At 54.5% G+C, this 13,952-nt stretch overlaps 1 protein-coding gene across 5 annotated transcripts in view; it reads left to right on the forward strand.

Annotated features, from left to right (window-relative positions):
- The window catches only part of agxt2 (alanine--glyoxylate aminotransferase 2), a 56,137-nt gene extending 43,633 nt beyond the window's left edge, over positions 1-12,504 (forward strand). Inside the window, exons 10-15 of one of the 5 annotated variants that reach the window (XM_059974048.1) lie at positions 59-191; positions 500-588; positions 2,548-2,656; positions 3,016-3,114; positions 3,702-3,846; positions 12,270-12,504. In XM_059974048.1, coding sequence (XP_059830031.1) covers positions 59-191; positions 500-588; positions 2,548-2,656; positions 3,016-3,114; positions 3,702-3,846; positions 12,270-12,489 — 795 coding nt within the window. In that variant the 3' untranslated portion in view covers positions 12,490-12,504. Of the gene's footprint in view, positions 1-58; positions 192-499; positions 589-2,547; positions 2,698-3,015; positions 3,115-3,701; positions 11,192-12,269 lie in introns of those variants that run through there. The other 4 variants (XM_059974051.1, XM_059974049.1, XM_059974052.1 and 1 more) reach the window with 4 other exon arrangements.
- The last annotated feature ends 1,448 nt before the right edge of the window (positions 12,505-13,952 follow it).

Genomic DNA, 13,952 nt, shown 5'->3' on the forward strand with positions numbered 1-13,952 from the left:
GTCCATCTCCCGCGGGATGAACTTTGACCACCCACTGACCCCTAACCTTTGGCCTCAGGTGCAGACGGGCTTCGGACGCTTGGGCAGCCACTTCTGGGGCTTCCAGAGCCACGGGGTGACCCCCGACATTGTCACCATGGCAAAGAGCATGGGAAATGGCTTCCCCATGGGGGCCGTGGTCACCACAGCAGGTGAGAGAACGGCCAAGCTGGGCTCCGCAGCACTGACCCACGGGACTGACCATCTCACCCCCAGCCCACACATCTGACCCTCTCACCTGGTCCTTCGTTGGCAGGGATGGGGGTTGACTGGAGAAATTTCTACTGTCCGGACAGCTCCCCGGTGGTTCCCAGGGCTGGAAGAGTGAATACGGGAGGAGTGCCGGGGCAGGAGTTGGGAGAGGGGAAGGGAGAAGGAACTTTGTCGAGGGAGAGGGGAAATGAGGCTGGAGGGAGGGGTGAATGTGTATCGCCTGTCTTCCTCTACTGCCATTTTACAGATATCGCCGCCTGCATGCGTGAAGCCCGCCACTTCAACACGTTCGGCGGGGGCCCACTGGCCTGTGCAATCGGATCTGCCGTGCTCCAGGTGACAGCCGGGATTGAGGGTGGACGGGCTGACCGGACACAGTGCTACTCCATCTCTACACGAGTGGAGCCCTGACGGAAACCGTACTACCTCACGGCACACACAGCTTGCGCAACCTCGGCACGAGGTGCAGTGTGCAATTTTGGGTCCTCTGGTCAGTGGGATGACCCTCTTTGGGAACGGTGTTCCCGGTCGGTGGGATGACCCTCTGTGGGTCCGTGTGCCCGGTCGGTGGGATGACTCTCTCTGGGTCCGTGTGCCCGCTCGGTGGGATGACCCTCTCTGGGTCCGTGTGCCCGGTCGGTGGGATGACCCTCTGTGGGTCCGTGTGCCTGGTCGGTGGGATGACCCTCTGTGGGTCCGTGTGCCTGGTCGGTGGGATGACCCTCTGTGGGTCCGTGTGCCTGGTCGGTGGGATGACCCTCTGTGGGAACGGTGTGCCCGGTCGGTGGGATGACCCTCTCTGGGAACTGTGTGCCCGGTCGGTGGGATGACCCTCTGTGGGGCCGTGTGCCCGGTCGCTGGGATGACCCTCTCTGGGTCCGTGTTCCCGGTCGGTGGGATGACCCTCTGTGGGTCCGTGTTCCCGGTCGGTGGGATGACCCTCTCTGGGAACTGTGTGCCCGGTCGGTGGGATGACCCTCTGTGGGTCCGTGTGCCCGGTCGGTGGGATGACCCTCTGTGGGAACGGTGTGCCCGGTCGGTGGGATGACCCTCTCTGGGAACTGTGTGCCCGGTCGCTGGGATGACCCTCTCTGGGTCCGTGTTCCCGGTCGGTGGGATGACCCTCTGTGGGTCCGTGTTCCCGGTTGGTGGGATGACCCTCTCTGGGAACTGTGTGCCCGGTCGGTGGGATGACCCTCTGTGGGTCCGTGTGCCCGGTCGGTGGGATGACCCTCTGTGGGTCCATGTGCCCGGTCGGTGGGATGACCCTCTGTGGGTCCGTGTGCCCGGTCGGTGGGATGACCCTCTGTGGGTCCGTGTGCCCGGTCGGTGGGATGACCCTCTGTGGGTCCGTGTGTCCGGTCGGTGGGATGACCCTCTGTGGGTCCGTGTGCCCGGTCGGTGGGATGACCCTCTGTGGGTCCGTGTGCCCGGTCGGTGGGATGACCCTCTCTGGGTCCGTGTGCCCGGTCGGTGGGATGACTCTCTCTGGGTCCGTGTGCCCGGTCGGTGGGATGACCCTCTTTGGGAACGGTGTTCCCGGTCGGTGGGATGACCCTCTGTGGGTCCGTGTGCCCGGTCGGTGGGATGACCCTCTGTGGGTCCGTGTGCCCGGTCGGTGGGATGACCCTCTCTGGGAACCGTGTGCCCGGTCGGTGGGATGACCCTCTGTGGGTCCGTGTGCCCGGTCGGTGGGATGACCCTCTGTGGGTCCGTGTGCCCGGTCGGTGGGATGACCCTCTGTGGGTCCGTGTGCCCGGTCGGTGGGATGACCCTCTGTGGGTCCGTGTGCCCGGTCGGTGCGATGACCCTCTGTGGGTCCGTGTGACCGGTCGGTGCGATGACCCTCTGTGGGTCCGTGTGCCCGGTCGGTGGGATGACCCTCTGTGGGTCCGTGTGCCCGGTCGGTGGGATGACTCTCTGTGGGTCCCTGTGCCCGGTCGGTGGAATGACCCTCTGTGGGTCCGTGTGCCCGGTCGGTGGGATTACCCTCTGTGGGTCCGTGTGCCCGGTCGGTGGGATGACCCTCTGTGGGTCCGTGTGCCCGGTCGGTGGGATGACTCTCTGTGGGTCCCTGTGCCCGGTCGGTGGAATGACCCTCTCTGGGTCCGTGTGCCCGGTCGGTGGGATGACCCTCTCTGGGTCCGTGTGCCTGGTCGGTGGGATGACCCTCTCTGGGTCCGTGTGCCCGGTCGGTGGAATGACCCTCTGTGGGTCCGTGTGCCCGGTCGGTGGGATGACCCTCTGTGGGTCCGTGTGCCCGGTCGGTGGGCTGACGCTTTGCCTGCTCCACAGGTGATCGACGAGGAGGGACTGATGGAGAAGGCCGGGGACCGAGGCACCGATCTGATGCTGCAGCTGAGCGAGCTGCGGCAGGAGTTCGAGGTGGTGGGGGATGTGCGCGGTAAGGGTCTGATGGTTGGCCTGGAGCTGGTGCGCAGCAAGGTGAGCGGGCCCCATGCACTCAGTGTACATGCTTGGCACCGGCGGGAGGGGACAGAACAATTGTATTTCACGGTGATGGTGGCGGGCAAGTGGGAGTTGTTCACATCCCGCACCCGTTCCTAACCCTACCCACCGCTCGGAATCCTTCCTCCCCTTTCTGCACACTCACCCAGAGGCTGGTGCAGGTATACTGGGTGGCTGGCCAGTCTCAATGGACACAACGGCCTCCTCTGTCTGGGGGAATATTAAACTTTGGAAAGCCCTCATGACCCATGATTCCAAGCTCGGCGTGATGTTGACCGTTGTGTCCTCCGCCAGGAGAGTCGGGAACCGCTGCCACCGGCGGACGTGCACCGGATCTGGGAGGACTGCCGGGAGATGGGACTGCTCCTGGGCATCGGCGGCATCTACGGACAGGTGACCAGCCCCAACCCCTCTCCCTCCCCCGTCCGCCCGGCCCAGCCACTACCTGTCAAACCTGGCCCCAGCTGACCGTTCCGTCCATCTTTCTCCATCCTCGTCCTAAGCTCGAGAGAATCTGTAGATGCTGGAGACACAAAATGCTGGAGAATCTCAGGATCTATTGAAAAAGTAGTCGACAGTTCAGACCAAGACCCTTTGGCAGGACCGGAGAACAAAGCTGAGGAGCAGATTGAAAAGTTGTGGGGAGGGGAGTGAGGAACACGAGGTGACTGGTGAAACCTGGAGGGGGGAGGGATGAAGTAAAGAGCTGGGAAATTTATTGCTGAAAGAGATGCAGGGCTGGAGAAGGGGAGTCTGACAGGAGAGGGCAGAAGGCTCTGGGAGAAATAAAAGTGGGGAGGAGCACCAGAGGGAGGTGATGGGCAGGCCAGAAGATCAGGCCCCCATTCTGTCTGAATCTGTCCCTTTGTCTGACTTCTCACCTGCCATTTAACCCCTGACCCTCCATCTGACCCTCGCCCGTCCATCTGTCAGATCTTCCCATCCATCTTTCTGACCCGTCTGTCTGCTCTCTCCCACAGACATTCCGTATCAAACCCCCGATGTGCATCTCCCAGGAGGATGTCAACTTCGCTGTCAACGTTCTGAGGCTAGCATTGCAGAAACACACTCTGTGCAAATCCGGGGAGGCGTAGCCCCGCTCCCCAACCGCGGGACCAAACCACAGTACGCACACCCTTCCCCGCTTCTTTAAAGCCCTCCAGCCACAGGTCCATGATCTACGTGTGGGAAGGCCTCCAGTGCAACTCCTTTGTCTGAAAGAATTCTAACAGATTTGCCAGGAAATCTCTCCCCTTAACGAGACTGAAATGTCCTCAACAGTCGAACCAAATTTTACCAACTGAAGCCAGACTAACTGGCGTCGAGCCTCCTGTCTTTTGCCTCCCTTCCTCATTTTTGTGATTTACCCTCCAGGGCTCCTGTGATTCTTGAAAGATCACTACTAGCAATCTCTTCGGCTACCCCTTTCAGAACCCTGGGCTGTAGTCCATTGATCCAGTTATTGGGTCCAAACACCACCTCCTTGACAATGGCCGCCACACTCACTTCTGCCCCGTCCCCTGAATTTCCGCCACATTGCTGGTGTTTCCCACTGTCGGCCTTACTGGCCCCTCCACCATCTCCCTGTTTCTCATTACGACTCCTCCGTCATCATTTTACAATGTTCCAAGTTCCAAACCCTACACCCCTTCCCCACTCTGTAACTCTTCTGTACCCCTACACATCACCATGTCTGTGTATCCCCTCCCACTCCTATACCCCTCCCCGTCTCCCTCTCCTAACCTCCTGCCTTTCCCTGTCTATGTAACCTCTCCCACACCTAAATCCCTCCCCGCCTCTGTAACCCTCTCCCTCCCCATACCCCGTCTGTGACCCCTCCCATTCCTAAATCCCTCCGTCTCTGTAACCCCTCCCACTCCTATACCCCTCCCCGTCTCCCTCTCCTAACCTCCTGCCTTTCCCTGTCTATGTAACCTCTCCCACACCTAAATCCCTCCCCGCCTCTGTAACCCTCTCCCTCCCCATACCCCGTCTGTGACCCCTCCCATTCCTAAATCCCTCCGTCTCTGTAACCCCTCCCACTCCTATACCCCTCCCCGTCTCCCTCTCCTAACCTCCTGCCTCTCCCTGTCTATGTAACCTCTCCCACACCTAAATCCCTCCCCGCCTCTGTAACCCTCTCCCTCCCCATACCCCGTCTGTGACCCCTCCCATTCCTAAATCCCTCCGTCTCTGTAACCCCTCCCACTCCTATACCCCTCCCCGTCTCCCTCTCCTAACCTCCTGCCTCTCCCTGTCTATGTAACCTCTCCCACACCTAAATCCCTCCCCGCCACTGTAACCCTCTCCCTCCCTATACCCCCCATCTGTGACCCCTCTCATTCCTCAATCCCTCCGTCTCTGTAACCCTCTCCCTCCCCATACCCCGCCTGTGACCCCTCTCATTCCTCAATCCCTCCATCTCTATAACCCTCTCCCTCCCCATGCCCCGTCTGTGACCCCTCCCATTCCTAAATCCCTCCGTCTCTGTAACCCCTCCCACTCCTATACACCTCCCAGTCTCCCTCTCCTAACCTCCTGCCTCTCCTACACCCCTCCCTGTCTATGTAACCTCTCCCACACCTAAATCCCTCCCTGCCTCTATAACCCTCTCACTCCCCATACCCCGTCTGTGACCCCTCTCATTCCTCAATCCCTCCGTCTCTATAACCCTCTCCCTCCCCATCTCTGTAACCCCCTCCCTCCCTCCCCTACACCACATCTCTGTAACCTCCCCACACCCCATCTATGTAACCCCTCCCACTCCTAAATCCCTCCGTCTCTATAACCCTCTCCCTCCCCATACCCCGTCTGTGACCCCTCCCATTCCTAAATCCCTCCGTCTCTATAACCCTCTCCCTCCCCATACCCCGTCTGTGACCCCTCCCACTCCTATACCCCTCCCCGTCTCCCTCTCCTAACCTCCTGCCTCTCCCTGTCTATGTAACCTCTCCCACACCTAAATCCCTCCCCGCCACTGTAACCCTCTCCCTCCCTATACCCCCCGTCTGTGACCCCTCTCATTCCTCAATCCCTCCGTCTCTGTAACCCTCTCCCTCCCCATACCCCGTCTGTGACCCCTCTCATTCCTCAATCCCTCCGTCTCTATAACCCTCTCCCTCCCCATACCCCGTCTGTGACCCCTCTCATTCCTCAATCCCTCCATCTCTATAACCCTCTCCCTCCCCATGCCCCGTCTGTGACCCCTCCCATTCCTAAATCCCTCCGTCTCTGTAACCCCTCCCACTCCTATACACCTCCCAGTCTCCCTCTCCTAACCTCCTGCCTCTCCTACACCCCTCCCTGTCTATGTAACCTCTCCCACACCTAATTCCCTCCCTGCCTCTATAACCCTCTCCCTCCCCATACCCCGTCTGTGACCCCTCTCATTCCTCAATCCCTCCGTCTCTATAACCCTCTCCCTCCCCATACCCCGTCTGTGACCCCTCATTCCTAAACCCCTCCCCATCTCTGTAACCCCCTCCCTCCCTCCCCTACACCACATCTCTGTAACCTCCCTACACCCCATCTATGTAACCCCTCCCACTCCTAAATCCCTCCCTCTATAACCCTCTCCCTCCCCATACCCCGTCTGTGACCCCTCCCATTCCTAAATCCCTCCGTCTCTATAACCCTCTCCCTCCCCATACCCCGTCTGTGACCCCTCCCATTCCTAAACCCCTCCCCATCTCTGTAACCCCTCCCACTCCTAAATCCCTCTGTCTCTCCTACACCCCTCCTTGTCTCTGTAACCCCTCCCACTCTTATACTCCACTGTGTGTCTGTCACCCGTCCCTCCCCTATGCCCCTCCTGGTCCCTGTGACCCTACTCCCCTACACCCCTCCCCGTCTCCGTAACCCCCTCTCCCCATCCCTTTGACCCTTCTCATCCCCTACACCCCTCCCCGTCTCCGTAACCCCCTCTCCCCATCCCTTTGACCCTTCTCATCCCCTACACCCCTCCCCGTCTCCGTAACCCCACCTCTCCCTGTCCTTTTGACTCCTCATCCCCTACACCCCTCCCCGTCTCCGTAACCCCACCTCTCCCTGTCCTTTTGACTCCTCATCCCCTACACCCCTCCCCGTCTCCGTAACCCCACCTCTCCCTGTCCTTTTGACTCCTCATCCCCTACACCCCTCCCCGTCTCCGTAACCCCCTCTCCCCATCCCTTTGACCCTTCTCATCCCCTACACCCCTCCCCGTCTCCGTAACCCCCTCTCCCTGTCCTTTTGACTCCTCATCCCCTACACCCCTCCCCGTCTCCGTAACCCCCTCTCCCCATCCCTTTGACCCTTCTCATCCCCTACACCCCTCCCCGTCTCCGTAACCCCACCTCTCCCTGTCCTTTTGACTCCTCATCCCCTACACCCCTCCCCGTCTCCGTAACCCCACCTCTCCCTGTCCTTTTGACTCCTCATCCCCTACACCCCTCCCCGTCTCCGTAACCCCACCTCTCCCTGTCCTTTTGACTCCTCATCCCCTACACCCCTCCCCGTCTCCGTAACCCCCTCTCCCCATCCCTTTGACCCTTCTCATCCCCTACACCCCTCCCCGTCTCCGTAACCCCCTCTCCCTGTCCTTTTGACTCCTCATCCCCTACACCCCTCCCCGTCTCCGTAACCCCCTCTCCCCATCCCTTTGACCCTTCTCATCCCCTACACCACTCCCCATCTCTGAGCCCCTCCACTCCTCTTTATGCCACCCCGTCCATTAGCCCATTCCTCTCCAACACCCCTTCCCATTTCAGTAACCCCCACCCATTTCTGTGCTCCCCTGCACCCCACCCCATCTCTGTGGTCTCACCCACCCCATCTCTGTGCTCCCCTGCACCCCTCCCCATCTCTGTGGTCTCACCCACCCCATCTCTGTGCTCCCCTGCACCCCACCCCATCTCTGTGGTCTCACCCACCCCATCTCTGTGCTCCCCTGCACCCCTCCCCATCTCTGTGGTCTCACCCTCTCCACCCATGTGACCTCCTCTGTCTCTGTACTCACTCTTCTCATTTCTATAACCTCACCCCTCCTCATCTCCGTTATCCCTGTCTCTCCTACACCCCTCTCCATCTCTGTGCCCCTCCTCACTCTCCTGCACCCCACCCCTACCTTCCCTGTGATCCCTTCTCTCCCCCACACCCCTCCCCATCAATGTGAACCCTCAGCTGCTGGGTCCTGCGCTGTGATGCTCCCCTGTTCACCCTGCGCCAACAGAACCCCACCCGTCACACGTTCAGCACTATAAATGGAGCAAACTGTGTCTGTCGATTCGCCTGGACATAAGTTCTGGCTGTGGTGTGTCTGCTTTTAGTCAGAGTTCAACATGGACACCACAATGTGTGTGGGGGGGGGTGTTACTGAGGGAGGGTCAGTCTATGGGGGGATGTTACTGAGGGAGGGTCAGTCTATGGGGGGTGTTACTGAGGGAGGGTCAGTCTATGGGGGGTGTTACTGAGGGAGGGTCAGTCTATGGGGGGATGTTACTGAGGGAGGGTCAGTCTATGGAGGTGTTACTGAGGGAGGGTCAGTCTATGGAGGGGTTACTGAGGGCGGGTCAGTCTATGGAGGTGTTACTGAGGGAGGGTCAGTCTATGAGGGGGTGTTACTGAGGGAGTTTCAGTCTATGAGGGGTGTTACTGAAGGAGGATGAGTCTTTGAGGGGGGTTCACACTGTGGGGGGGAGGTACTGAGGGAGGGTCACTCTCTCCACCTCTGATCCCTGTACGGGGATTGGTATAGAACCATAGAACACTATAGCACCGTACAGGCCCTTCAGCCCTCCATGTTGTGCCAACCCATATAATCCTTAAGTACTAAACCCACACTACACTATAACCCTCTATTTTTCTTTCATCCATGTGCCTGTCCAAGAGGCTCTTAAATACCCCTAATGTTTTAGCCTCCACCACCATCCCTGACAAGTCATTCCAGGCACTCACAACCCTCTGTGTAAAAAAACTTACCCCTGATGTCTCCCTTAAACTTTCCTCCCTTAATTTTGTACATATGCTCTCTGGTGTTTGCTATTGGTGCCCTGGGAAACAAGTACTGACTATCCACCCTATCTATGCCTCTCATAATCTTGTAGACCTCTATCAAGTCCCCTCTCGTTCTTTTATGCTCCAAAGAGAAAAGTCCCAGCTCTGCTAACCTTGCTTCATATGACTTATTCTCCAATCCAGACAACATCCTGATAAATCTCTGCACCCTCTCCATAGCTTCCACATCCTTCCTATAATGAGGTGACCAGAATTGAACACAATACTCTTGTGGTCTCTCCAGAGATTTGTAAAGTTGCAACATGATCTCTCTACTCTTGAACTCAATCCCCCTGTTAATGAAGCCTAGCAACCCATAGATCTTCTTAACCACCCTATCAACCTGTGCAGCGACCTTGAGGGATGTATGGATTTGAACCCCAAGGTTCCTTTGTTCATCCAACTCTTAAGTAACTGACCATTAATCCTGTACTCAGTCTTCTGGTTTGTCCTTCCAAAATGCATCACCTCACACTTGTCTGGATTGAGCTCCACCTGCCATTTTTCTGCCCAACTCTGCAGCCTGTCTATATCCTCTTGTATCCTTCGACAATCTACAGTTCCATCCACAACTCCTCCAATCTTTGTGTCATCTGCAAACTTACTCACCCACCCTTCCACTTCTACATCCAGGTTATTTATAAAAATCACAAATAGAAGGAGCCCCAGGACAGATCCCTGTGGCACTCCACTAGTCACCGACCTCCAGGCAGAATACTTTCCTTCCACAACTACCCTCTGCTTTCTTCCTTTAAGCCAATTTTTTATCCAAACAGCCAAGGTTCCACTTATCCCATGCCTCATGACTTTCCGGATGAGTCTCTCATGAGGGACCTTGTCAAATGCCTTGCTAAAGTCCATGTAGACCACATCCACTGCCCTACCCTCATCAATTTCTTTTGTTACCCCTTCAAAAAGCTCAATCAGTCTCGTGAGGCACAATTTTCTCTTCACAAAGCCATGTTGACTATCAATGAGTAGACCGTACTTCTCCAAATGCTCGTAGATCCTATCCTTAAGAATCCTTTCCTGTAGTTTGCAGACCACTGATGTCAGACTCATCGGTCTACAGTTCCCAGGTTTCTCCCTATTACCTTTTTCAAACAAGGGAACTTCATTTGCCATTCTCCAGTCCTCCGGCACTTTCCCTGCAGCCAAAAGGATTCAAAGGTCATGGCTAATGCTCCAGCAATCTCTTCTCTCAATTCCAACAACCTGGAGTGTATCATATCCGGCCCTGGGGAGTTATTAATCTTGATGTTTTTCAGAAGATCCGGCACTACTTCTTCCTTAATCTCCACATTGTCCAGCACACAGGCCTGCTCTATTTCGACCTCACCCTGATCAAGATCCTTTTCACTTGCGAATACTAAAGCAAAGTATTCATTTAGGACCTCCCCAACCTCTCCGCCTCCAGGCACATGTTGCCTTCTTTATCCTTTAGTGGTCCCACCTTCGTTCTCGTCATCACGTGCCCTTTCTGAAGTCTGCAGTCAGCTGTTTTGTCATACTGACATTGAGTGCAAGATTGTTGCTGTGGCACCATTCCACTAGTTGGCATATCTCATTCCTGTATGCCCTCTCGTCACCACCTGAGATTCTACCAACAATGTTTGTATCATCAGCAAATTTATAGATGGTATTTGAGCTATGCCTGGCCACACAGTCATTGGGTATGGAGAGTAGCACAGTGTGCTGAGCACACACCCCAGTGTTGATCATCAGTGAAGAGATGTTATCACCAACAGGTTTGCCTGACAAATCTGTTGGAATTATTTGAGGAAATAACAAGCAGGATAGACAAAGGAGAAGTGGTAGATGTTGTGTACTTGGATTTTCAGAAGGCCTCTGACAAGGTGCCACTCGTGTTACAGGAAAGATATTAGCATGGATAGAGCATTGGCTGGTTGGCAGGAGGCAAAGGAAGCCTTTTCTGGTTGGCTGCTGATGACTAGAGGTGTTCCACGGAGGTCAGTGTTGGGACTGTTCTTTTTACATTATTTGGATGAAGGAATTGATGGCTTTGTGGCTAATACAAAGATAGATGGAGGGCCTGATAGTTTTGAGGCAGCAGAGAGGCTACATGCTTGAGCGATTTTAGGTCATTTACATTTAGCAAATGGCTCTGGCTACCAGTCTTCTGTTCCTTGAAAACGTATTGTTGATTTAATTTGGATCAATGTATTCCTAAAAGCCATGAATCCCGGTCCACAGACGCTGCTGGCATCTGTGGGATGGATGTGAATCAGAAAGTGTGAAGTTTGTAAGTAGCTTCAAAGGAAAGCATTGTCTATACTTTGTAGATATGGAATTGTCCTTTGTGTTTTGCAAATGACTATCGAGCCCCACATTCGGCCAGGAGACCTTTCCACTGAAAGCATCTGTATGATGCCTGCTTTACCTTGTTTTGTTGAATAAAGAAGCTGCTCTGTATCTACTACCAGTAACACTCACTCTGGTGATTTCATTCACACATTTGCTGTCAGAAGTGGGATACCTTCGTGACCCATCGTGTGGCCAGTGATCTGGGAAGTCGAAGTGGGTGGGTATTTTCTTAAATAGCACTTACACTTGTTTCTGCTCAGGTTGGTGGACGGGAACACAAGGTATCACAAATGCAGAGAGCTGAACTGGTAGATATAAAAGTGTGTTTATGCGAGTGAGGAAACTGCATGTTAATTTGCTGGGATGGATTACCGACACTTTGGGACACCAAAATGGGGGAGTGTATATTAGCGTGTGCGTGGAGCTGTATATTAGCGTGTGCGTTTTGCAAGTGTGATGCAAAAGAATACAACAGGGATCACATCACAAGTTCAGGTGCTCACAAGTGGCAGATTGTGGAGTACGCGCTTTGTGATTTTAAGTATACGTGTTGTTTAACTGGTACCCGTCTTTTATATTTTGTGTATAACCATATGACAATTACAGCACGGAAACAGGCCATCTCAGTGCTTCCAACTTTCTATCCATGTCAGTATCCTACCCCCAATATCATGTGCTCTAATTTTGTCCACTAATCTCCTATGTGGGACCTTATCAAAGGCTTTCTGAAAGTCCAGGTACACTACATCCACTGGCTCTGCCTTGTCCATTTTCATAGTTACATTCTCAAAAAATTCCAGAAGATTAGACAAGCATGATTTCCCCTTCGTATATCCATGCTGACTTAGACCGATCCTGTCACTGTTATCCAAATGTGCCGCTGTTTCATCTTTTATAATTGACTCCAGCATCTTCCCCACCACTGATGTCAGGCTAACTGGTCTATAATTCCCTGTTTTCTCTCTCCCTCCTTTCTTAAAAAGTGGGATAACATTAGCTGCCCTCCAATCTGCAGGAACTGATCCTGAATCTATAGAACATTGGAAAATGATTACCAATGCTTCCACGATTTCTAGGGCCACCTCCTTAAGTACCCTGGGATGCAGACCATCAGGCCCTGGGGATTTATCAGCTTTCAGTCCCATCAGTCTACCCAGCTCCATTTTCTGCCTAATGTGAATTTCCTTCAGTTCTTCCCTAGGTTCTCTGGCCACTATTACATCTGGGAGATTGTCTGTGTCTTCCCTAGTGAAGACAGATCCAAAGTACCTTTTCAACTCGTCTGCCATTTCCTTGTTCTACATAATAAATTCACCTGTTTCTGCCTTCAAGGGCCCAACTTTGGTCTTAACTAATTTTTTCCTCTTCACATACCTAAAGACAGAGGCTGACAGATTCTTGACTATCTAGGGCATGAAAAGATTCTGGAAGAAGACAGGAGATTGGGGCTGAGAAGGAAAATGGATCAGCCATGATGAAATGGTGGAGCAGACTCGATGGGCCAAATGCTCCTATATCTTACGGTCTTATAGATTGCTTGGCCCCTGCCGGAGACTGTTCCCATGGAGGATATTCAGGAGTTCTTATTTGACACTTGGCACTGACAATATAAGGCCCGACTCACCACTGACCAATGGACAGACCTGTCTGGGGTTGTGTGATCTGTCTACACCATCGTTAAAAAGATAGTGAAGGATTCAGAAGTGTTTAGTACTGACACTGTTTCAGGAAGTTCCTGAAAGCCCGGTTAGGGGTGCATGGACGCAGGGTAAGGAGGCCTGCTCCCACTAGCCTGGGTGCTGGCAGGAAGGAGACAGTAGAGAGCCTTAATGGCAGCAGGGAGCCTTACTCCAGGTCCCCTCATCTCTCGGTCCTCAGGGAACGGAGGTATGCAGTGAGGAAACCCACACTATTCCAGGAGTCAAATCCACTGAGTTCCTGGATTGGCAGGGGAGGGTCTGCATGAGTCACCTCAACTCCAGTTCGAGCGAGGTGGCAGTACCGTTGGCTCCATACACCCAGCCGGAGATGCGGAAGGTAGACAAGCTCGAGCCAGGACACCTGCTTACTGTACCTCACCGTGTGCTTGGGTGCAGTACCATTATACTTTATTGATGTGTATCCACCAGCCCGGCCCGATGCCAGCAGGATAGCTGTGCTGTTGGGCTCTACTGACAGAGGTGAGTGGATTGCCCTCAGGAGTTACTTCATTTGCCCCTTGAGGAGAGATCACTCTGGCCCTCAGAGCAGCTGTTTGGATCTTTTGACACAGGTCACACATCCCTCACGTGCCCGCGGCTTCCTTGCGGTTCTCTGACCACAGCCTGCTGTGGGTGGAGTTAACCCACTGCCTACGCAGGTGAGGCCCACATATTGGCATTTCAACAACCGGTTGCCGAAGCATGCCGATTCTGATTCTCGTTCCCAGTAGTAGATGGCTGCCTCTCTGACCGGAAGCCTGTAACTAGTGGAGTGTCACAGGGATCGGCTGGGTCCGCTTGTCATCTATATCCACGATCTGGTTGATAATGCATTTAACTGGGTCAGCAAATTTGCGGATGACACTACGAAGACTGGAAGGCTGTCATAGCCTGTATCGGGATCTAGACCCTGGGAAATGGCAGGTGGAATTTACTGCAGACAATTGTGAGCTGTCGCACTTTGGTCGGACTGGTCAGGGCAAGTCTTACACGGTGAATGGTTGGGCACCGAGGGATCTGGGAATACAGGTCCACAATTCGTTGAGATGGCGGCACAGGTCATAAAGAAAGTTTTAGGTCCATTGGGCTTCATAAATCAAAGTATTGAGTACAGGAGATGGGATGTAATGTTAAATTGCTATAAGACGTTGGCTAGGCCTAATTTGGAGTACC

The sequence above is a fragment of the Hypanus sabinus genome, chromosome 7, assembly GCF_030144855.1.
Source record: "Hypanus sabinus isolate sHypSab1 chromosome 7, sHypSab1.hap1, whole genome shotgun sequence".
In the NCBI taxonomy this organism is placed as follows: domain Eukaryota; kingdom Metazoa; phylum Chordata; class Chondrichthyes; order Myliobatiformes; family Dasyatidae; genus Hypanus; species Hypanus sabinus.